The 25358-nt window shown below is 38.6% G+C and overlaps 1 protein-coding gene across 4 annotated transcripts in view; it reads left to right on the top strand.

Moving 5' to 3' along the window:
* MED14 (mediator complex subunit 14) overlaps positions 1 to 24168 on the top strand; it is a 64452-nt gene extending 40284 nt beyond the window's left edge. For 2 of the 4 annotated variants that reach the window (XM_070603635.1, XM_070603637.1), the window contains exons 17-31: positions 404 to 564; positions 651 to 797; positions 1572 to 1663; positions 2773 to 2925; positions 3244 to 3513; positions 6603 to 6743; positions 8367 to 8478; positions 11168 to 11299; positions 13164 to 13346; positions 14276 to 14511; positions 16514 to 16693; positions 16787 to 16894; positions 18575 to 18700; positions 19080 to 19272; positions 21830 to 24168. In XM_070603635.1, coding sequence (XP_070459736.1) covers positions 404 to 564; positions 651 to 797; positions 1572 to 1663; positions 2773 to 2925; positions 3244 to 3513; positions 6603 to 6743; positions 8367 to 8478; positions 11168 to 11299; positions 13164 to 13346; positions 14276 to 14511; positions 16514 to 16693; positions 16787 to 16894; positions 18575 to 18700; positions 19080 to 19272; positions 21830 to 21903 — 2308 coding nt within the window. In that variant the 3' untranslated portion in view covers positions 21904 to 24168. The remainder of the gene's footprint in view (positions 1 to 403; positions 565 to 650; positions 798 to 1571; positions 1664 to 2772; positions 2926 to 3243; positions 3514 to 6602; positions 6744 to 8366; positions 8479 to 11167; positions 11300 to 13163; positions 13347 to 14275; positions 14512 to 16513; positions 16694 to 16786; positions 16895 to 18574; positions 18701 to 19079; positions 19273 to 21829) is intronic. The other 2 variants (XM_070603636.1, XM_070603638.1) reach the window with 1 other exon arrangement.
* The last annotated feature ends 1190 nt before the right edge of the window (positions 24169 to 25358 follow it).

Raw genomic sequence — 25358 nt, 5'->3', positions numbered from 1 at the left:
CCAAAGCTCCTGTTCTTTTTACTATATCATCCCGCCATTGAAAAGTGGTTTTACAAGGTTTTTGTTCCCCTTAGCTTTTCTTAAGGATGTTCTAGGTAGATTTTGTAGAAAGTCAATATCCTTGATTTTCATTCTGAAGAACTGTAGTCTTTTCTCATAAAAAGATTAAGGATGAAGACAAACATAAAGTGAGAGTCCTAATCCATGTTTTTGTGAATGGGAATGGGTTAAATGCTATTAATTGCTGTGAATTGCCATGAATTGCCTCCTTCCTTTGCAGAAGGTGCCTAGTAGTGGAATTTGAACTGAACCTCTAACATGATACCCTGCCTGTCATTGTGTGGATTGTGCTTTTGTCTTTCTTGATGTGAAGTATACTTTATATGCTGTCTTTCATCACCAGAATTCCTCCCTGTAAGGGTGTAAATGAGGAAACCCAAAAGGCTCTGGACCGCTCTCTCCTCGATTGCACTTTCCGATTACAAGGTAGAAATAACCGCACGTGGGTGGCAGAGTTAGTGTTTGCAAATTGTCCACTTAATGGCACTTCTACCAGGGAGCAAGGTGAGATGATTCACACACTTTGTCTTTGCGTATTTCTGGATTTTTTCAGTATTGATTGCTATTAATCTTTTCTTTTAATCCTGTAGGACCATCCCGGCATGTTTATCTGACATATGAAAACCTGTTATCTGAACCTGTTGGTGGTCGAAAAGTGGTTGAAATGTTCCTTAATGACTGGAATAGCATTGCACGATTGTATGAGTGTGTATTGGAATTTGCACGTTCTCTACCAGGTACATGTGATAATCTTCCTTTGGGGGTAGAAAAAGCCCCCCCTCCTGTTTTAGCTGTAAAAGTAAAGTATGCACATTATAAAAAAAAAAAAATTCAAAAGTATATCTAATGTTGGGGCAGCCCCAGTGGTCTAGTAGTTAGCTTCATTGTGCTCCTCTTTAGCAGCCCAGGTGCACTTCTTGGGCACAGACCTGCACCGCTCTGTTAGCAGCCATGCTGTGCTGGCAGCCCACATACTAAAAAATAGAGGAAGGTTGGCATGCATGTTAGCTCAGGGCAAATCTTCCTCAGCAAAAAAAAAAAAAAAAAAAAGTATATCTAATGAAAAATAAGTTTCCCTTTACCTTAAACTTCCATTTCCTTCCCCCAGAGACAATCACTGTTAAGTTTCTTAAATCCAGAAATTTTTATACATCGGTATGCCATATTATAATACTAGTCAGTACTTATTGAGAATTTACTATGTGCCATACAATGTAATAAACACAGTGCTTGTGTTAACTCATTTAATCCTCACAATCACCCTGTGAGGTAGGGTATTTTATTCTTCCACATTGTACAAATGAAGAAAACAATTCACAGAGACAAATCTCCCCATCCCTGCTCTGGCCCCCTTTTTTAGAAATGAAAGCCTGCTATCTATCTTTCTAAAGCACGTATTTAGAGACCTTTCTATCTAGGCATATAGTATTACCAAAATGTCCTCTTTTTCAAATATATATTTTAAAATTCTGCATGTATAATTTTAATCTCCTTTTTTCCTTTCTGTTTAGATATACCTGCTCATCTAAATATTTTCTCAGAAGTTCGTGTTTATAATTACCGAAAACTTATCTTGTGTTATGGAACCACCAAGGGAAGCTCAGTAAGTCTATGAATTAATTTAAACTGTAATTCCTCGCATAAATCTTTTAAAAATAAAGAATTCACAAATTATGAAAACTGCCTTGAAATAATTAAAGGATCAAGTAAAAATTAGGGATAAAATAGTAAATTTTGAATACTTTGTCAATATAAATATTGTATACTATAATGCTTAACTCTTTAAAATTGAAAACAAAAACAGTACCCTCTTTGATGGGGTCTATAATCTTAAAAGTTTTGGAGAAGAAAACATATTTTTGGTGTTTGTATTTGTTTTTTCACTGATTTCACATCTGCTTATTTAGCAATGTAATTACTGTACTGAAGATCATGTATGTTGGACAGTATGATATATCTATGCTTTTGGTTACATGATTGTTAACATTGCTTGGTCCTGTCTTAATCTTAAAGGTATTCCCCACAATCCATGGTTCCTTATTTTTCCTCTACCCCATATGTAAAGCCCTAGAAATTTCATATAAAAATTCAGCCCCCTGGCTTCTCTCTGGACTCTTCCACATCAAGTTATATCAGAAATTACTCAAGGGGCCGGCCAGGGCCGAGTGGTTAAAGTTCCATGTGCTCTGCTTCTGTGGCCTGGGTTTGCAGGTTCGGGTCCTGGCTGTGAACTGACTCCACTTGTTGGCCATGCTGTGGAGGTGTCTCAAATGCAAAATAGGAAGATTGGCACAGATGTTAGCTCAGGGCGAATCTTCCTCAGAAAGAGAAATGACTCAGCTGTTTTAAAATCTATTAACTGAAGGTGTCTGTGTTGGGGGCAGCTTCCTTTCCCTTTGTGACAGTGCTCACCAAGAGAGTAACTCTTCAGTTCAAGAGAAAAATGAAAAATAAGAAACACCAATGATAATTTTCAAATAAAGTTTAATCAAAATTTTGTCTTTAGCGTCTTCTCTGTTTTACTTACTAGAATGTACTGGTCCATAGTAACAGCATATCTAGAGTTTGCAGAGTCCAGCCTTATTAGTTGCTTTCAGAAAAGACCTCGTTTAGATCTTTGACATTTTACCTTACTGTTTAAACATTATTTTTTTCTTCTACTTGAATCTGTTATGTTCTGAGTTTCTGAAACATGTAATCTCTTTGATTTAGATTAGTATCCAATGGAATTCTATACATCAGAAATTTCACATTTCTTTGGGAACTGTTGGCCCAAACTCAGGTTGCAGTAACTGTCACAATACCATTCTCCATCAGCTTCAAGAAATGTTCAACAAAACACCAAATGTGGTTCAGTTATTACAGGTAATTAAGTTTATTTTCTGTTTAAAAATAAGTCTCGGTCAGTGTTCCTGTCTCATGTAAAACTCCTTAAAAACTCGTGTTCTTGTCTTTAATGACGAGGATGAGAGCCTTTGTGTTTTATATCTTGCACTCTTTTTTGGAGAATTTTCTTTGATTCAAAGTGGACACAGCGATCTAGTTTGCATTCTCTTCAAGGGAAAGCTTTAGGGAATGTGCCAGAAGGACATTGTCTCGTTTGTGACTGTTATACGTGGAAAATTGTGAGGTTTTAGCATTTGTACAGAAACTGGCCGCTCTCACTGTGTTTGTTCCATATAGGTATTGTTTGATACTCAAGCTCCATTAAATGCCATCAACAAACTCCCCACTGTGCCGATGTTGGGCTTGACCCAGAGAACCAACACTGCCTACCAGTGCTTCTCCATTCTGCCACAGTCGTCCACGCACATCAGGCTGGCCTTCAGGAACATGTATTGCATTGATATATACTGCCGGAGTCGAGGCGTTGTGGCAATACGGGATGGTGCCTATAGTCTTTTTGATAATAGCAAGTTAGTTGAAGGTTTTTATCCCGCACCAGGACTAAAGGTAACAGACTTTAGTGTTATAACATGAGTAAGCATAAATATGATCTCTGAAAGAACTCCTTTGAGGAGAAAATAATGGGGAAAAGCAACAAATTCCTGTTTAAATTTAATAAGTAGCTGTGTTAATTCATCATCTCTGCAACTTCCTTCTGAAGAAGCTAGAAGTTCTGATCAAGTGCTGTGCCTATGTGTATGAGATGAGAAAATATCCCTTCGTTTATGTTCTTACCCTGTGATGAGTAAGGTGGAAAATACTGAAGAGAGTCCTGTTTGCTATTTGGAACTTTAAGGGACTTTAAAAGTAGTCTTTATCATTGATTATCAAGAAAGTTTGATTATCAGTTCAACTATGATGCTTTTTTAAAATGTTGGGTCCTGGGCCACAATCCCTGGAGATTCTGGTATAATAGCTCAATTGTATGTGCTTATAATTTTGAGTCAAATAGTTTCAAATGGCTTGTTTTGAAAATAAGTCCCCTGCAACCCACTCTTTCCATTTTCCTGCTCTGTTTTCAACTCTATATAGCTGATTTTCTGGGTATTTACATCCTTATTTCTTAGTAGCATGCTTACATTGCTGTTTGTTGACCTCTGAGTTGAGGGTATTATATGAGTCTCACAATGGAAGATGAGAATTTAATTCTCATGAATATGTAAATACTATTCTACCAGGCTTACTATGATTACTTTTCCTTTCTTGATCAACATTTTATTTTCCTGGGAATTATTAATTTACCTTTTTTTTCCTGCTTAGCTTTCTCCATACTTATCACTAACTCAAGCTTAAAGTCTCTCCCACGTGTGTAATTCTTCCCTCAGTACATTCACATATCACATACCTTCTCAGTTCCATCTTGAAGAAGTGTCTTCCATAGTCCTCTGACCTCCAATCTGGAATGGCAACACTCTAGACCTTTTGCACAATTTTGACTTAGGAATCTGCAGAAGGATGGTGAAGCAGCAGTTCCTTCACTTCTCTCCTGTGTTGCATGCCCTGTGACTTGGACCGCATGTCTTTTTCTTGGTTTATTCTGTTGTTTTGGTGGAATACTTCCTACATAGCTTTCTGGGAGAAAGTACGTGGGAGGTTAATTTGAGACCTTGTATGTCTGAAAGCGTCTTTACTAGTTTACCCTCATCTAATTGAAAGAGTGGCTAGATGTAGAATTCTAGGCTGCAATCATTTTGAAGGCACTGCTGCATTGTTTTCTAGCTTCCGTTGTGACCATTGAGATGTTTAATCCTGTTCCACTTCTTGAACCTTATGTGAGAAAGTGGGCTCCTTCAGTCTGGAAACTTACATCCTTTTGCTCTGGGGAATTTCCTTGCATTGTTTCTTAATTCTCCTCCTTTTTTTTCTCTGTTAGCTCTGTTAGCCCTACTATTCTGATGTTGGGCATCTTGGACTTATCCTCTAATTTTCTTATCTTTTCTGTTTTTTATCTCTTTGTTTCTAGGAGATTTCCTCATTTTTTCCTTCCACTCCTTCTGTTTTTTATTTCTGCCAACTCTTTTTGGACCATCTTTTAAAAATTTTCCAAGGCTTTTTTATTTGTTTGTTTCTAAATGTTCATTTTATGCCATCCTGTTCTATATGGCTACAATGTCTTCTCTTATCTCTTTGATTCCTACATAATCTCCATTTCATCCACCTTGCTTTTTTCTCTCTGTTATATAAGTGACTCTTAACTTTCTGCTCTTATTTAAAGGTGAGATTTGTTGACTGGTCTTCACTGCAGGATGATCTGCTGGGGCCATTTCTTTGGGTAACTCCCAAAGTCAGTAGCATTAGGTCTTTTTGTTGGGCTCTGTGAGCACCAAGAGAAGAGTTTCCAAGTCTCTGCATAGATGGTGTGCATCTGGCTCCCAATTTGGGGCAAGTCAAATAAGAGAAGGAAACGAGTATTCTCACCATTCAGATTGTAAACTTTAATCTCCATTTTTAATATGGTACCCCTTCTCTCAATTATTCTCGAGTCTGCCAGGGTGGTAGAGGTCAGCCTAACTCTGGAAGTAACAGAGGCTCTCGGAGGCTCTCTTAATTAAAGAGACTTCCACCCAATCCTTCTGTTTTTGGTCCCACCTTCATCCCTATTTCCAGAGGTGTCTGGTGCTGCCAGTTCCTGCACGTCTTGGAGATAGAGACGGAAATAGCTTTGCTTCTTGGCTTTCCCCACTGCTTGCTTAGGATACAGTTTCCTCACGTTGGATAGTTCAGTTACCACTCAGCCATCTGCTCTGCAGCCTCCAGAATTTACTGCTATTTTTCTCTTCTCCCATTCTTTTTATCTTTGTGACTTACTGCTTTGAAAAAAATTTTTTTAGGTGTTTCAGTGGGGTATTGGGAGAAAATGAAATGTGTGTTGGGAATCCATCACCTTTAATTAGAAATCAGGCTCTCTACTTTTAAAAGCTTTCTAGTGAGTCAGATAAGCTTATGGTCTATAGTTTTGAAGATTGGGAAGGTGGAGAGTATTAAAAGCCAGAAAATCTGTGCTTAAGACACCAACTCTGGTAGCCTTGCTTAATTTTGATGACATATTCTATAAAACAAGCCTCCCATTCTTGATGGTTCAAGATTAAGTCATGTAAGATAAAAAGTGAAAAAGTGGCTTAGTTTCTTTATTCAGTTTTCCTCTGTAATATTTTCTAGCTTAAAAGTGAGAACTCTCACTCAATAGGAAATTTTCCAAGTCATTTAAGTTATATGTATGGCCAGCATACAACTTTTCATTTTTTTCCCCCTTTCTAGTTCAGAAGTTAATAAGAAAATGTCTTGACCTGGTGTTAGGAGGTGCCAGGGTGTACTTCTTTCTTCAGCATTTTGCTTACACAGTACTTCTTAGTTGGCAGGATTTTTTAACTTAGATATTATTTTTGTTGTGGTGGTTAACTGTTTTCCTCAATTTCCTCCCTTCCTTCAAAATTATCAGTATCTCTCCAGGTTGTCCTAATAATAGTGGTCATGTGTCAAACATATTTCAGAGATGGACATAATATGTTTGTTTCTATTAAAACATTCTAAATGATTAAAAATATCATATTAAAGTTAGGTAGAATAATCTAAATCTTACCTGTTTATATCCATAGACATTCCTGAATATGTTTGTTGACAGCAATCAGGATGCTCGAAGAAGGTCTGTAAATGAGGATGATAATCCTCCTTCTCCTATAGGAGGAGATATGATGGATTCTTTAATCTCACAACTCCAGCCACCACCCCAGCAACAGGTGATGTGTAGCTGAAATTCCAAATGGTATCACATTTGTGTAGTTAACAGGTTCTACACGTGTCTGGGCTTCTTTGTTGAAAGGCAAGGAGATTGTTGGTGGGCCTAAGATACCCAGGAAATCCATATGAAAAAATAGTGACGGAGGGAGATGAGGATTCCGGTGATGGCGAGTGAATAGTACCAGAAATGGCGTTAACCATACCGGAAATAGCATTAACCTCAGACACATGCTCTTAAAATGATGTCAGGTGATCACAAAAGAGGGTGTCCAAATGGCAGTAAGCACAAAAAAGGTGTTCAACAGCATTTAGCATCACAGAAATACAAATTAAAACCACAGTGAGATAATATTCCATACCCACAGAAATGGCTCTAAGAAAAAAATTGATAATCCTTGTCAACATTTTGGTATTAGGAGCAACTGAAACTCTGATTTGCTGCTGAAGAGTGCGTAAAATGGTACAACTACCTTGCAGTGGTATTTAGCAGTATTCCAGAATGCTTAAGCTGAACATTATTCATGCATATGATTTAATAATTCTACTCTTCTGTGTATACACAATAGAAATGCATCAGTAAAACCAAGAATGTTCATAGCAACGTTATTTGTCAAAAAAATTATAAACCACCCAAATATCCAGCAACAGTAGAATGAGTGAATAAATTGGGGTATGTTCATACAATGGAATACTTTACAGAAATGAAAAAACAAACTGTTGCTACACGCAACAACATGATGAATTTTACTAACATAATGTTAAACAAAAGAAGCCAGACACTAATGAGTACGTTCAGTATTAATATGAACTATAAAAACAGGCAAAACCAAGCTTGAGTGATGGAAATCAGAATGGTACTTACCTTTGGGGAGGTGATAATACTTGGAAGATGTATGAGGGAGGCCTCTGGGGTTCTGGTAATGTTCTTCAGTATCTTGATCTATTTGGCAGTTACATTTGTAATAATTCATCAGACTGTACATTTAAGATTTATGCAGTTTATGTGATTTGTACTTCAATTTTAAAAAATAGACTAGGAAGGATTACATTGTCCTAGGTTTTTCATTACTGGAAATGAGGGTAAGTAGAAGGTGAGTAGAGGTCAGGTTGAACTACCATATTTCATTGACTCTAAAACTCCACCAAATGTAAGATGCACTATTTTTTATGTACTGCCAGAAACAACACTGCCAGTTAAACTATGACATGCCATGAATTGAAAGACACACCCGGATTTCAGAGATGTTAAAATGTGGGGGGAAATTACCTTAGAATCAATGAAATAGTAGATAAATGATATAGCTAAATTAGTGATAGGTAGATAAAATGAGCAATAAACATCTTGAGGGATATAAACAATGGTATTGCAAGGTCAGGAATGAGGATATTGCTATTTTTAAAACATTTTGAAAGTAAGGGTGTTTTTAAAAACTTGTGTTATTGATGGATATTTTGATGTATATTTTGATTGTATATTGATGAGGCATTTTCATACCTCACAGTTTCTATTTGGTAACCAATGAAGTGTGTAAATGTTAACTCTGTAGCTATTTATTAGGGAAAGCCACATCATACCATATGTGGTTGGCTATTTTACCAACATTTAATTTTCTTCTTTTCAGCCATTTCCAAAACAGCCAGGATCATCAGGTGCTTATCCTCTTACTTCGCCCCCTACGTCTTATCACAGCACAGTTAACCAGTCTCCCTCTATGATGCACACACAGTCTCCAGGTAAGATATCACTTATTCTCTTGTCGTGTTCAACTTCAAAACCAAAGTACACCCACTGAGAAGCACTACACATTTGGCCTTAGACTTCAGACACAACTCCTTTTCTAGTCTCTGGCTAGATATTTGCCAGTCATTCATTATGGCAGGGTTGTGAAATCTGTGTTCCTGATTCAGGAGCACTTTAAAAGGTTTGAATTAAGTGGAGGAGTTGTCACCTGGAGCCAGACTCATGGCACAACTCCAAGAGCTACTCACAACATGATCTGTGTCAGAGGTTGACATATTAAGGCTTGGGGGCCAAGTCCTACCCACCACCTGTTTTTGTAAATAGTTTCATTGGAACATAGCCACACCCATTTGTGTAGTGTCTGTGGCTGCTTTCCCGCTACAACGACTCCTTGCAGAAAACATTTGCCGAGCCCTGCTATACTTGAATGGTGCCCTGCCCCCAGAGTTGGGCAGTGCACAGCCTGCTTTGTCCAAACAAAATGGTTCTGTTGGCGGCCCCCTGAAGTGCATTGTAGAATTTCTTGAGAATGCCAAATTTCTCCTTTTAACTGAACAATTCATTGGTGTCTCTTAAGCACTTGCTCTGTGGCGAGTGCTGCACGGTGCTGGGGATTCAGCAGTGAGCCAGACACCAGCCCTGCACTCGAGCTTATCTGGCAAGGAAGATGGGTATCAGATTTCTTGGGTAGATAATCCCTTACCTGCTCATCAGATGGCTGGACCACAGGTGAAGACTTGGAAGTTGCTACCATGTCATTGAAGGTCACTGAAGCCCGAGTGGGTGGGTGAGCCCATCCCCTGAGGAGTGCCAGCAGTCAGTGCTGTTGGAGCCTGAGAAGGAGCTGCGAGGGAGCACGGAGGAAAACAGGAGAAACAGGGTTATAGAACCCAAGGGGAGTGTGTTTCTAGGCTATGAGTTGAGACTGGTTTGGCACAGAAGGAAGGAGAAATAATTATTTTGAAAGAATTACAATAGCAGACAGGTATATAGTGCTTACTGTGTGCCACGCCCTGTTGTAAGCACTTTGCTCATTTAATCCCCACAGCAAGCTCGTGGTGTAGGTCCTATTATTATCCCCATTTTATAGAGGGATAAGGAAAACTGAGGCATGGAGAGTCACTTGTCCAGGTCACACGGCTAAATATGTAAATATAACACTTAAAGGTTAATCAAATTGATTAATATATTTATTGAATATAAGGCACTGCATTAGGTATTGGAGAACATAAAAAATTGTGAAATTCTCTTATGTGCTAGAGAATTTGCAACCTGCTGATATTGAGGATAGTTATGGTAATGTATCAAGTATTTTAATAATGCATTTATCCATAGTTTTGGTAGCCATAGGTCCCCCTTTCATAATCCTAAATTAAAGCTAGTCCTGTGGCTAAATACCATCTTTAAGCTCATGTCTCCCAGTTTTTCATATCTCCCATCTAGGCCTCTCCCCTGAACTCGAGTCCTGTTCTTTTCCAGCTATCTGTTCAGCATTTCCAAGTAGATGTCTAGTCGGCATCTGAAACTCAGCATGGCCAGAACTAACCCCCCGACCCTGCCCTGTGCTGCTGCTGTCAGACGCCCCATCTCAGGAAATGGCAGCTTCTTCCTTCTAGCTACTTGGGCCAAAGCTGTTAGAGTCATGGAGAACTCCTTTCTTTCACACACACATTCAGTTACCAGATACTGTCAGCTCTGTCTCCAGAATTCATCCAGAATCTAACCACTTTTCACCCCATCAACCTTCACCCTTGCCCACGTCACTAACCATTTCTTACCTGGTTTATTGCAGTTGCCTCTAACTGGTTTCCCTGCCCCTGTCCCCCACCCCATAGGCTGTTTTTCACACAGCAGCTAGAGTGATCTTTCTAGAACAGAAGTCAGTTCAAGACTCCTCTGCTTCAAACTCTGCAGTGGATTCCTATCTCATTCAGGGTAAACCCTGAGTCCTTAGTGTGGCCTACAAGTCCCTGTGTGATCTGGGGCCCTCCTCCCAACCTCTCTGACCTAATCTCCTCCCATCCCCCCTTGCTCACGCTGTTCCAGCCACACTGGCCTCCCCCTGTTATTTATAACTGCTGCTCCCTTTGGGGCGTTGGCACCAGCTCTTCTGTTTGCCTGGAATATCTTATCTCCTGGATACCCTCATGCCTTACCCTTCACCTTCTTCGTGTCTCAGCTCACATGTCCCCTTCTTAGAGAGGTCTTCTCTGGTTGCTTTATATAAAAGAACAGCACCCACCCCCACTGCTACATGATATTGTCCCCTTACTTTGCCCTGTTTTTCTCCATAGCACTTATTACAACCTGACATATATTTGTCTTTCTCATTCTACTAGTATGTAAGCTCCACAAGGGCAGGAATTTTTGTCTCTTATTAACTGCTGCATCCCCAATGCCTACAACAACGCTTGGCATGAAATTGATGTTCATGCCTGCTTGTTGAATGAGTGAATTAAAAAGGACACTGGATAAATCAGTCAATACAAGAGCTAGAATGTGGGCCCCATAGAATTGATCTCTCTTTTTTTCCATAATGAAATTGTTCCAGCTTTTCCTTGTGCTATTTATGGGAGCTTTACTACTTGTTTCTTTAGTCTGTAGAGAGTCTTAACTTGGGGTCCTTGGACAGGACATAGTATATGTCCTGCAAGATCATCTATAATTATTTTCCTTTATTAGGAAATCTGCATGCCGCCAGCTCCCCCAGTGGGGCTTTGAGAGCCCCATCACCAGCGTCCTTTGTTCCAACTCCTCCCCCATCCTCGCATGGAATCTCAATAGGACCAGGGGCCAGTTTTGCTAGTCCGCATGGTGAGTCCATACATGGAAATCGCTATAGCATAAGAGTTTAACGTGAAAAGTAGTTTTTGTTAAATTATTTTATTGCAGAATTAGCACTTGTTTATTGGGGAAATAGCAAAAGAAGATAATTTTTTCCTAATCCCACCGTGCAGAGATCTAACAGTGTGTCTGCTTTGAACTTGCTCTCTCTCTCCCCCTCACTGTCTTGCTCTTTTTGTCACGCACCCCCTGCTTGCCTGCCTGCTCACATCTCTGTTGCTCTCGCTTGCTCTTTACCTGTCTGCTTGTCTCCCCCTCGGATGCCACCCCCCCAAAAAAAAATTGGTACTCTACTATATGTATTGTTTTGAGACTTGAATTTTTAACTCAAAAATTCTATTTTGCATTGGTTCAAATAGATAAAGAATAGACGAGATAGCCAGTGAAGTGTTTTCTCTCAGTTCCACCAACCACCTAGTTCCTCTTCTCAGAGGCATTTAGTGCTGTTTATTTCTCATGCGTTCTTGCAGAGGTGTTTTATGCGTACACAAGCAAATACATGTTAGTGTTTTTCCCCGTCTTACACACACGGCGGCATCCCTCACACAGTGTTCAGTGCGTTTTTTCACTTAATAAATCATGAATACCATGCCAGATCAGAACATAAAGAGCTTCCTCGGTTTTAGAGCTCTGTAGCATCTATGATCTTACTCTTTACTATGAATATTTGTGGGACCATTTCTGTCAGTAATAATTCTATATCGTCATACTAAATGGCTTCATGGTATTCCCTTGTCTGGGCATACCAGAATTTAACTGCTCTCTTATTATTATACGTTTAAAATGTTTCCATTTCTTCACAACTAAAAATGGTGTCATGTCTGCTCACATGGTTATTTCCTTAGGTAAGTTCCTAGAAGTGGAATTGCTGTCTCAGAGGGTTTGAGAAATTCTAAAGCTTTTGAAGCATATTGCAAATTGCTCACCTGAAAGGCTGTATCAATTTCCTCTAGCATCATACGAGAATGTTTTCCTGCATCATTGCCAACATGGGGTATTATGATTTTTCAAAAGCATTTAAAAATGATGGTCATTTTGATAGGTGAAAAATGGTATCTTATTGTTCAATATGCATCTCTTTGATTATTAGTGAAGTTGAACCTTTTTTTTATTTTCATTAATCTTCGGTATTTCTTATTTTATGCCTGCCAGTTTATATCCTTTGCCTGTGTTCTTGTGTTTTTTCTTACCAATTTGTAAGACTTCTAAGTAAGGACCATTTACTCTGATATATGGTGGAAGTATTTTCTCAGTTTGTCATTTGGTTACAAAGGGGTATAAATAATATGTTAAAGGTATCTGCAGGATGAAATTTAAATATCAAATTGTTCAGAAAGTTGCCTCTTTGAAAACTTGATTCTTGGTTCATTTCTTAGTCAGTGTAGCCTTTACTAAATAAAGAAAGTGGAAAATTTCCCTCTCCTCAGCTTTCTCTGACTAGAATGAAAACATAATTTGTCAGAGTTAGTTTAAAAATAGAAGATTTCTACCTTTAAAGGAGCTTTGAGACTTTTTTGCTTAATATTTTCATGCTTATAGTAGGTTATTATATAGCATAAAGTGGATTGTCACATATTACGTGTGTTGAAGCTTGTGTGAAGGCAAATGTTATCCTTTCTCAGTCTTTTTCAATTTTTCTAAGTTTTGTAGCAGGTTAAAAAGTACATAAACTACATAAAATAGAGATTCATATCCGCCATGTTAAACATTATGCCTTAGTGAAATATCTTATTGAAAGAAAAATAAAATTATCACCATGTAAGGTGTAAGCATTTGAATATTTTTCAGTTATTAAAATACAGGTTTTGAAAATAATTTGTTTACATGTTTACAGGAACCCTGGACCCTAGTTCTCCATACACTATGGTGTCACCAAGTGGACGAGCAGGGAACTGGCCGGGGTCTCCTCAAGTGTCTGGCCCCTCACCAGCAACACGCATGCCTGGAATGTCACCAGCCAACCCATCACTACATTCTCCAGTTCCAGATGCTTCTCATTCCCCTCGAGCTGGAACAAGTGAGTGTCATCAACTTTTTTATGTTTGCTTTTAGTATAACCAACAAACGACCTATTTTATTCCATCCTCACATTTGAAAGTCATGACCTATTTGTTGAATGGGGATGCTTAATAACTTAAACTTTATCCATTTAGTAAATTGGTTGTAATAATAGTTAATTTGCAAAGTCAGGCAAAATGTAAGAAAGAGAAATGTCTCCTCCAGAAGTCTTCTGAGGTGAGTCCCCGTGTCCCCGTACCTCTGTTATGACTACTAACTTAGCTATAGTACTAGACCTGAAAAGATACCTCAAGTTAACTGACAAGGTTATGCAAGTTAACACAGAAGAGAAGAATTGGACAAATATATTAGTTAGCTTTTGCTGCGTGAGTTTTAGTAGCTTCAAACAACAATCATATACTAGCTCACCATTCTGCAGGTTAGCAATTTGGGCTGAGCCCAGCTGGGCAGTTCCTCCAGGCTCTGCTGGACTCACTCTTGCATCTGCAGTCAGCTCCTGGGTTGTCTGGGGCCTGACTGGTCTAAGGTGGTCTCATACTTGATCACAGATTTGTTCACTGGTGGCTGGACAGGGTTCCAAGAAAGTAAATGGACGCCTAGCCTTGCAGCTGTCACCATGTCACTTCCACCACATTCTGTAGGCCACAGCAAGTTGCAGGGCCAGCCTGGATTCCAGGTAGAGAAACAGATTCCACCCCTTGAAGGAGTTGCTGCAGAGTCACATTGCAGGGGACCTGGCTACAGGGAGGAGAGTGAGTGTGACTACTTTTGCTAACAGGAAGCTGATACACGATTGGTAAACCACCAGGAGTAACTAAAACAGTATGGATTGCTTTAGAATATCAAAGATTAGTAATAAAAGCAAAACAGAGAACAGTGAAATAGTATGTTTTTGTAAATTAAATGACATGTTTTCCTTCCCCAAAGGTTCCCAAACGATGCCAACAAACATGCCTCCGCCTCGTAAACTACCTCAGCGCTCCTGGGCGGCCTCCATACCTACCATCCTCACTCACAGTGCCTTGAACATTTTGTTGCTGCCCTCTCCCACGCCAGGCCTTGTGCCTGGCCTGGCAGGTAGTTACCTTTGTTCTCCGCTTGAGAGATTCCTTGGATCAGTCATCATGAGAAGACACCTTCAAAGAATTATTCAACAAGAAACGGTACGAGTCCCTAGTGAACTCCTAAGTGGTGACTGTCAAAGGCGAGTGCTAAATCACCCGGCAGAATAGGATCTGAACTAAAGTGATAGTCCCTCACCTCTTTTAGCCAGTTTGTTAGAATTGTGCTTCTCACCCTGCCCTGGCATTAAAAGTGGACTCCACTGTTTTCGTTTACATTTTTACATTAACATATTCCTGCATTTTATAGTTGGCTGTGCTGTGGCTAACGTGGACCTGGAGCTAGGTCCCCACAATACCATAGGACAAGTACGCCCAGGATCTGGCTTTGCAGACAATAGCATACAAGTAACTATTTCCCCTCTCAAATCCCCTTGCAGGCAGGCTGACTTTGAATCTGTTTCTCCATTGAAATAAAATTATTTATGATCCCAAGGATGAAAGCTACTTTTTAAATACATGAACAATTGAATTGGTTTCAAACTCTTATAGAAAATGACTTCTAACCTATCCTTTGGTGGTCCCCTTAGGAGATAGTTCAGAGTGGAGAGCAGCAGTTCTAGAGTCAGGCTACCTGGGTTTGTAGCCGGGCCATGCCACCTGCTAGTACAAGCTGGGGCAAATTTCTTCACGATTTTGATAATAGTAGATAATAATATCTACCTAACTCAGAACAATTGGGGGAATTTGAGATATTTTCTATAAAGCTCTTAGCATAATATCTTGGTATTTAATACATATTAGTTATTTATAATTATTAATATATGTATGTGTTAATGAGGTAGTCAGAATGGTGAATGTTTAAAATATCCACTCCATAGATGGCACCACGCTATTTTGCAACCTTCATGTTCAGATTTGAAAAAAATAGAAGTTTTAACATAAGTTGAATAAATTAGCCTTTAAAATGTTAATCATCAGACCTGTGATCTAGCCTCACCTCTGCCACTTACAAGCCATGTAAGCTTTCAGCTCTTTGAACCTCATCTGCAAATCAACATATTAGGCTAGAGCAGAGGTCAGTAAACTACAGGCCTAGTTTTAGGGGCCAAGTCCTGCCCTTCACCTGTTTTTGTAAATAAAGTTTTATTGGAACACAGTCACACCCATTCATTTACATATTGTCTATGGCTGCTTCCAGCTGTGATGGCATCATTAAGTAGTTGCAGCAGAGACCATACAGCCTAAAATATTTACTCTCTGGCCCTTTACAGAAAAAGTTTGCCAACCCCTGGGCTAGCATAAGGTTCCACTCCAGCTAACATTTTGTAATTGAACTCTATTCTTTTTTTCTAATGTGCCATTTCTTAAAAACTTACTGTGAAAAATTTTAAGGATATACAAATGTTGAGAGAATAGTATAATGAACCTCTACCTCTATGTTCTCATCTCCCACCTTCAACAGTGAACTCATACCAATATTGTTTCAGCCATAGCTCCTCCCCCTAGATAGTTTGACAGCAAATCCCAGACATCATTTCATCCCTAAATACAATTTCTTTATCATCAAATGTCTAGTTGGTGTCCAGATTTCCCAAGTTGTCAGTTTTTACAGTCTGAATCAGAACCCAAACAAGTTTTTAAGTTCCTTTTAAACTGTAGGTTCCCTCTCCATTTCTCCTTATACATTTTATCTGTTGAAGAAAGCATATCATTTATCCTGTAGGGTTTCTCACAGTCTGGATTTTGCTGATCGTATCCCTTTGGAATCATTTAACATGTTCTTTTGACTCCCATATTTCTATAATATTGATCAATCCTACGGATCTAACTACTGAATTCAGGCTCAAGTTTGTTGTTTTGCAAGAATATTTCATAAGTGGTGTTATGGTCTTCCATCAGGAGTCACTTACTGTCTGATTGCCTTTCTCTGTGCGATGTTTTTAGCAATTATCATTGCTCAGTGCCTAGATACCTTTGTTTTAGAACAGGTATCAACTTAGTTGTTTTCCTTTTCAAATGACTCTCTTGGCAACATTTCATTTTCTCTTTGTCTTACATGTTGTCTCACATGTTAATTTGATGCATCCTTCTTGTTTTGTAGCTACAGCTGATAAATTCCAATGAACCTGGAGTGATCATGTTTAAGACTGATGCACTGAAATGCAGAGTAGCCCTTAGTCCCAAAACCAACCAAACACTTCAGCTAAAAGTGACACCTGAAAATGCAGGGCAGTGGAAACCTGATGAACTCCAAGTTTTGGAGAAATTCTTTGAAACAAGAGTATGTGTTTATTAATGCATTGTAATTTCATTATAATCAGTGTAACAGAAGAGTCAAGGTAGAATGAAGAGTAACTTGTATTTATCCCTGTAGGTTGCTGGACCGCCATTTAAAGCCAATACATTGATAGCTTTCACCAAGCTGTTAGGAGCTCCTACACACATCCTCAGAGACTGTGTGCATATTATGAAGCTAGAGCTGGTAAGTCACAGAGAAACACACTTTTATAGCCAGGTCTGTCTGAGGAGGTTGGAGTTGGTGGGAGCAGTGTTTGTTGGTTTTCACCCACTTGTGTACTTCCATTTTTCTTTTAAATTCTTTTTCTTCTTTTAAGTTTTTTTTTTATTTTTTTCCTTTTTCTCCCCAAAGCCCCCTGGTACACAGTTGTATATTTTTAGTTGTGGGTCCTTCTAGTTGTGGCATGTGGGACGCTGCCTCAGCGTGGCTTGATGAGCAGTGCCATGTCCGTGCCCAGGATTCGAACCGATGAAACACTGGGCCACCTGCAGCGGAGCGCACGAACTTAACCCCTCGACCATGGGGCCGGCCCCTTTCTTTTAAATTCTTAATTTTTAGCTTAAACTTCGTCCTTGAATAAGTAACACAATCCTCTTGTATCTTTTGAATTTAGAACAAGATGATAGAGTGGGAAGTTTCCCACCCATCCCTGTCCAGCCATCTAGTCCCCCTCCCCACAGGTAACCTGAGTTGCCAGTGGCTTACCTCTTACAAAAGCAAATAAATTTAATATACTCTTCCTACTCCCAGATAATGAAATAATCCTCCCATGGTTTCTTCTAATACTGTTAGGGATTCATTTTTTAAATTATTTAAATTTTTGATCCATTTTAAATATATCTTAGTGTCAGATGTGAGGTATGGATCCAACTTTTTCAGATGCCCCCAATTACCCTAATACCATTTATCGAAAAATCTATCTTCTCTTGGGAGATTATTTTTAATTCCTTTTCTTTCCTATGAAAGTATAGAATTATATAGATGGAATCCAGGTGGCAGCTGATTATATTTTTCCAATCTCACAGTAGTCCTTTCGTTTTAATGTTTCTAGTATTGCTTAGGGTAATTCCAAATACCTCTCTCCTTTTCTCAGTTGGTGTTTTACTGTTAATATTGGGACAACAGTGTTCCTTTGCTAATAGTCTCAACATTAGGCTTCTGTTCTGATAGGCTATAGGAAAGGTTATTTGTATCAAACAGAAATCCATTTGACTTTTTAAAGTAGTAAATATTTATGTGGCTGGAAAAGCACCAGTGAATATTATATAAAATTATTAACACAGTTTAACTACTATGTTTTAGGGAAGGAGTAGGAAATGAGACTGGAAAGTCTAGGTTGGCACCAGTTACGAAGGGCCTTGAAGGCCAGGTCTTGGTCCTGGTGGGGTGGGAGTGGGGGAACATATGTCACTGCATTTAACTGAACATTTGTGAACTAGATAAAAACCATGCCCTAGGACATGTGTCTGGCAGTGGTATAAGGATGGACTGGGAGAAGCAGCCACTGGAAGGGACTGGGACCATTAGGGGGCTGCAGGAGAAGTCATGAAGCCCTGAGCTTGGTGGCATCAGTGAAAATAGAGAGGAGGGAACAGATGTCAGAGACACTAAGGAAGCAGCATCCATAGGCTTTGGGAATTAATGAAGTGGGAGGGAAGGTAGGGGAACTTATCACACAAATCCAGAGTTGACTTTTCACTAACTTCACATATATATTTCCTTTGAAAAAATGTAGATTATCAATTTTATGTTCCGTTGTTAATTGAGTATAAAATAAAATTCTTTCTAACCTTTTAGACTCCTATACTCCAATATAATTTTAAATTTTCATATGATTTTATCATGATTTTTTTTTTTAAACAGTTTCCTGACCAGGCAACACAGCTAAAATGGAACGTTCAGTTTTGCCTGACGATCCCTCCCAGCGCACCACCGATTGCACCTCCTGGGACGCCTGCCGTGGTGCTAAAATCCAAAATGCTATTTTTTGTAAGTACCACCCGGCATGTGTGTGTGTGCAGAGCTTCTGAGGAAAAAGCCATGTGAGGATAATAGAGCAACTTTTGGTTAACTGCAGAAATTATCTTTGCTGCCAAATAGAGGCCCAGATGCCTTAATTGTCAGTTTAGACTTAATGTAATCCTGGTTCCTTTAGTAATAACAGACTTGAACTAGATTATTGTGTGACATAGTTGCATCTTAGTCATAATATTCAGTTGTTTGTCACTCTTGTCATATTTAATTTTCTTTTGCTTGATGTATCTTAATCTGACAGTAGAGTAAATGATAGTACCGTTGATAAATTTAGTCAAATATTTTATTTTCTTACTATGTTTTTATTCTCTTTGTGTGTGTTGTGTGTCTGCAGCTTCAACTAACTCAGAAAACATCGGTCCCTCCCCAAGAACCTGTTAGTATTATAGTTCCAATCATTTATGACATGGCTTCAGGTACAACCCAGCAGGCAGACATTCCCAGACAGCAGAACTCTTCTGTTGCTGCTCCCATGACGGTCAGCAACATTCTGAAGAGGTTTGCAGAGATGAACCCACCACGACAAGGTACATGACCAGTAGATGGTATTTTATTGCGTATATGTTATAAAAGTTCTTTTGAGAGATTCCCCCTTCTCCCCTCTGCTCCCTCTTTACCCACCTCACCCCCCAATCCTAGTAGTAGAGCTCTGGTTGCCCTGGCCCTCTTGATGTCTGCCTGTCGCTTTCTTCCTTCCTCACTGGTTCTTCATTTTTGTCCATGTCTCTGCTGCCTGGACTTTATTTTTGTTAGTGATTTACTGTTGGGACTGACCCAGTTGCTAATGCCAGAAGCTTGTATTTATAGCACACATTGCCACAAAGCCCTAGGTTAGGATGATAGAATTTTCCATGGCTGTGAATTCCTGCCCTACCATCAATACTTGCCAGTCTGTACATCACCACGTTGAAATGCATGTGGATTTCTCATATTTCATGGTTCGATCACGAGTAGAGTAATACCATTCAAAGTTCTGTATCTTCTAAATGTTTTGTGAAGAATAAAAGCTGTGAAGAACAAACGGCATCACTGCTTTTTGGGCTTCTTACAGAAGTGTCAGGCGGGTGCAAGTGAAGCTTTTCACCAAGTGCATGATGAAGCTCTCAAACCGAACATTTTCCAGGAACCAGAATGTTTCTGGCAGACAAACAAGGTCCCTCCAATACTGTAGTAGCCTACGCTTAACATGTAACTCCTGGCACTGCTAAATTTTTTGGTTACAAAACATAAAGCTCAGCAAAGAGAACTTTTCTTCCATTTTGCTTATTTTTAATATTAAGGACATTAAATTTTGCTCATTTCTAATATTAAGGAAGTCCTCGATATCTTTCAGTTTAGAATAGTATGATAACAAAACTGTGTTTTTAAATGAGGGGAAGTTGTTCTCTGAAACATTTTTAGGTACCACAGTCAAATTTTACTAGACACAGGAATCATGGGAGAAGTCGTTTCTAGTTGTTTGTTTCCCCATGTTGTGCACGTAGGCGAGTTCTCGCTCACGTGCGGTCTATGAGGAGTGCACTGGGCAGTGGAGAAGGTATGCTGCTTTTGTTGTGATACTTCTTCTGCTTCTTACAATTTCCTGCTTTCATCCTTTGACTTATCTCTTCTTTCAGCTAAAAATGGGTCCTTAAAAATCAAAGTTTAAAGCTATCAGAATTTTCAAAGTAGCAGTCCGGTAAAACTTTGCTAATAAACACCGTTCCTTCATAAGCAGATGACTATCATTATAATGTCTTGTAGAATTTAAAATTAAAAGGAAAGAATGTTTTGATCCTATTGAGATCAAGCAAGTTTTTCTACCTATCAATAATGAAGATGTGTTTTTAAAAAAGAAAAAGATATAACTTCCCCTTTGATTTAAGAAATTGTGATATTTTGGAAGTGTTTTTCTTTTGTTCTTTTATTTCTGCCTTAGACTGGGCAAACCTTTTGGATTTCATTTTCTTTCTGTACCTTAATTTTCCAGTGGCTGGAGAGAAGGTTGCAGTACTGTGCACAGGGTCACTGCACATCCTGCCCTTTGCCAGAGGCCGTTATTCAGCTGAGGCCTTCCGTTCTCTCACTTGCAGCCACTGTAGTGTTAGGCTGTGCTCTAGGGAAGAGATCCAGCTTTTGGTTTGTCATAGTTACAACTGGTTTTGGTTTATTATATTTAAATATATGTAATATTTATAAGAAGTAACAGGCAGGGTATTTGGTTTCTTTGAGCAAAGGGGAAATTGAGAGGATGACTCATGAGCCTCCCTTCACCCCTAACAGATCTTGTTTCTGGATTGTTGCTGTGCCATACTTCAGCCTCCCTCCCTTCCTCCCAAACCCATCACTTCCCCCCACTGGTGAAGTGCTTTTAAGAAAAATCACTTTATTTTACATTAATTGATTTTAATGTTGAACTCCAGAAGTTGACCATTTCCTTGAAATTTGGGAGAAAACTCCAGTAGATGTCATAGAACTGCACTGTCCAATATGACTACCACTAGCCACATGTGGCTATTTAAATTTAAGTTAATTAAAATTAAACAAAATTTAAAGTTCTGTTCCTCAGTCACACTTCCTACATTACAAATGCTTGGTAAGCTACGGTGCACATACAGAATGTTTTCATCGTCACTGAAAGTTCTCTTGGACAGTCCTGTCATAGACATTTTTACCTGGCCTTTAATGCAGCATTAGAAGGACATCATTAATGCTGTAACTAATGCATAAATATAAACGAGATCTTTTCATTAGTTTCAAAATGCATAAGCAAGTTGTCAGTAGCCTTGAAGCCCAACTTCAACGGCTTATCCAATGCTCCAGTGTTTCTATAGAGAAACTCTAGGCATATCTTCTTAAATTCAAATCTAACTGGGACTGGCCCAAAATGTCCTCATGAGGAAAAAGAAAATCCAAAACAAATATCATTTGATACGTAACACCAAAACTTAATCCCCTATAACCTGTGCAGTTAAAATTTAGTCTTTTATTTTGATCTTTAAAGTTCTTGCTAATTTTAGAGTTAATTACCCCTACCCCCACCGGTGTGTTAACATCATCTTTCCTGTGTTGCGAATAGCTAATGACCATTTTTCTCTGTTGCAGGTGAATGCACAATATTTGCAGCTGTTCGTGATTTAATGGCTAATCTTACACTGCCCCCTGGTGGGCGTCCATAGACACTATTGTTTTTAAACCAGGAAGGCTGACAAATGAGACAAAACAACAAAAAAAAAAATCTGAACTCAGCCTTCAGTTTAAAAAAGAAAAAGGACTTTTTTGACTTTCAGTGGTTAATATTCTAAACTGGCAAAAATTTTCAGGGTGCACTTCTTTCATCAAAAAGACCATCAGTCTTTTGTATAGTGAACTTGTATAGTGTGTTTAAATGGGACACATTTCAAACTAGGTAATATGTCAGTGTCCGCTTGCCAGTAATAGATTTAATATTCTGTTTTATACTATAAAGTTATGGAAATGCCAATCTTGTTTATTTAATTGTTTTCTTATGTTTTGGGTGTAATAGTCCTTTTTTGGTTTCGTTTTGTTTTTTAAGGCAGGTCTGTCATTTTTGAATACTGTAAAACTGTGATAAACTTTATATTGAAGCTGTATTTTAATATGACCGCTTTGGATCCTTACATGAAAATGTTCTGGGAGTTGTTATAAACTCATCCCAAGGAAGCAATATTTAATAAAACTAGGTAAAAAAAAAACAAACAAACAGTGACACTCACTTGTGTGTATATCAGCTCTATAGACTTCTCAGGGCCTCCCTTCATCTTTAACCTGGTGGGGCCAGTAATTAATTTCTAATGATACGTGTCTGAAATTTGACCAAAAACATCTGCTTCTTTGTTTCAAGGTTAATTTATTTTCTTCAGATATTCCTAACTTGACTGGTGGTGAACATTTAGCACCTTGGTTGTCTTTCACAGTAGGATTTGGGGGAAAACGAGAAAGAACCCAGTCTTTGAGAAAAGACAGTGAGTAGTTCATATTGATCAACGATCCCAAATACTGTAATCATTCTCATCTGTTGAGGATTTGGGAACTTTTCAGTTATCCTGTAAGACTCAGTTTACAGGATACTTCTGCATACAGCACTAATTAGGAAACAAAGAATTTGAACACAGCACCCTTGCATGAAATTTCTATGACGTTTCTTTATCTTGCTTAACTTCTCCCCCTTGCCTTTCCTACCAAAATTGGGGTTGTTCTAAACAATCTCAATTTAATTCATTGTCAACAAAATGATAAAACGTTTTGTTTGGAAGAAGCCTGGTACAGTCCTCTCACTTTGAAGAATCCAAGATCCAGGGCCTGTCCAGGGGCAAATGGAGATTCTGGTACTGACACATCTCGGCAGAGTTTCTCTTTGGAGTACTGTGCTGTCTCTCCCAGTCAGTCAGGGACTTTTTTAAGCTTCAAAGAACATGATTGGAAGCAAAGGTCTTCTGGTGACTTGATGTTATTTGGAAGAGTTTTTAAAATGGTAATACCATGCTGAGTTATCTGATCACTGTAATATTTGTTCTCCAGTAAATTTTAGATGCTTTGTCTAAATCCATTTTAAGCTGATTTGAGCTTCTGTAACTATCAGCTACCAAATTCTAGTTTCAAGCATCTCACTGCAGCTGTATCATATCTGTTCTCAACTTTGCTTGATTCTCCACTCATTTCTGGTCAGAGTTGAGGCCTTCTTCGCCTTTCTTCTTTATCTTCTGCATTCATCTCCTGCTTCTTGCCCAACTCTGCCACTAGTCAGGAGCAGGTGACTAAACTTTTATCCTTCCTTTAACTTACCTTTTATCCTTCTGTTTTCAGTTCTCCTTTCAATGGTAATCACATAGGTTTGGCAGTCTGAGATGTCTTTATCAAGGGTCAGCCCTTCTTTATTTGCAGCTGAATCCTTTCTTTCATGTGGAAATCTACATGTATATACAAGAAAATGTATTTTTATCCGCAGGATAATATTGTCTCAAATTAATTAATAGTTAACTTTTCAAGTATTTTCCATTTTAAGTGTGGTTTGGAAATGTTAATTGCATTTTTAAACATGATGCATTCAGTGGACACTTTTTTTCCTCATTATAACTCATCTCTGAATGCATTGTGCAAATCAAAAGTAAGACAGGATTCAGTGAACAGAATTTGCTTTTGATGCTTATGAACAGTAAACCCAGGAATACGAATTTTGATATCATGCTTGGTACTTGGAATTGGTATACACTTTATTAAAGCCTGAAAACATTAGCATTCAAATCTTAGGTTTCATCACAAACCATGTCTTTTTGCCTCTTTTGTTACCCAGGTTCAATCAAAGGCACTGGATGCCCATAGCGATTTTTCCTAATAGGTGGTTTGGGTCTTAACTTTAAGGTGTTTTCAATGTGATTCTAGTAATTTCAGTAATGAATAAAACTTACACAAGTTTCAGAGAACTACCAACTCTCTCTAGTTAATTTTTATGATGATGTTTTGGATAGTAGTCTGGTTTAGTGTTAGTTTAACCTTGAAGGAAGAAATTGGTCTTGATTGGCACCTTCTTTTTTCCGTCTGCTGAAATGCTGTTTCAGAATCTATAGACGTACTTTCAGAATTAGAGAGGGAGAAAGAGAAAATTTCAACACAGCATATCAAGTTATTAATAACAGGCTGAACCTTATGTTTGAAAACTAACTCTGAGTGAGCTAATGCAAGCATAAACTAAACTATACAGGATTTGAATATAAATACCACTAATAGCTTTACTATGTTGCAGTTAACACAGTAACCTGTTCAGCCACAGGATACTAACAGTTTATTAGGCATTCTTTGGACCATGGTTAATTTGATAACTTCAAGAGGTATAATTTTGCTGCTCTAAATTTAGATCCAATTCCAACTTAAAAAGTTGTTCCTTTCTTTCATGATTTTTCCCCCAAAGAAATACCTATTACATTTCACTTTAATATTTATCATCCAAATGTTCTTCATATAAAATCAATATACAGAAGATTTTAAGAGAATTTATGTTCAGGGAACTTAAGGGACAGAAAGGGAAAATGTTAATGTATATTTCATTGTTTCTTGTGGAATTTTCTTTTTCATTTGGTTTGATGGGAGTGGATAGTGTGTCTAAGGGAATGATTTGAAATTTACTTAGGGGGCTGGCCCCGTGGCCGAGTGGTTAAGTTCGCACGCTCCGCTGCAGGCGGCCCAGTGTTTCGTTGGTTCGAATCCTGGGCGCGGACATGGCACTGCTCATCGGACCACGCTGAGGCAGCGTCCCACATGCCACAACTAGAAGGACCCACAACGAAGAATACACAACTATGTACCGGGGGGCTTTGGGGAGAAAAAGGAAAAAATAAAATCTTTAAAAAAAAAAAAAAAAAAAAGAAGTTTACTTAGGATGGATTTAGTACTGAGGTTATTAAGAAAAAATTAGCCGAGGCCAGCCAGCATTGTGCTATGCAACTCCAGGAGACCGTGATCTGCTCACAATTTTCTATAAATTGCCTCCACTTCCAAGTGGCCGTTGATTTGTTAAAATACCTTTGCCCAGAATATGACTGATTGATGAAAGGGCACATTTAGGTCAATATAAAATAATAGCTAATATTTACTGAGAGCTTACTATTACCAGGCA

Source organism: Equus przewalskii, chromosome X, assembly GCF_037783145.1.
Source record: "Equus przewalskii isolate Varuska chromosome X, EquPr2, whole genome shotgun sequence".
In the NCBI taxonomy this organism is placed as follows: domain Eukaryota; kingdom Metazoa; phylum Chordata; class Mammalia; order Perissodactyla; family Equidae; genus Equus; species Equus przewalskii.
This window is presented reverse-complemented; position numbering and strand designations above follow the sequence as displayed.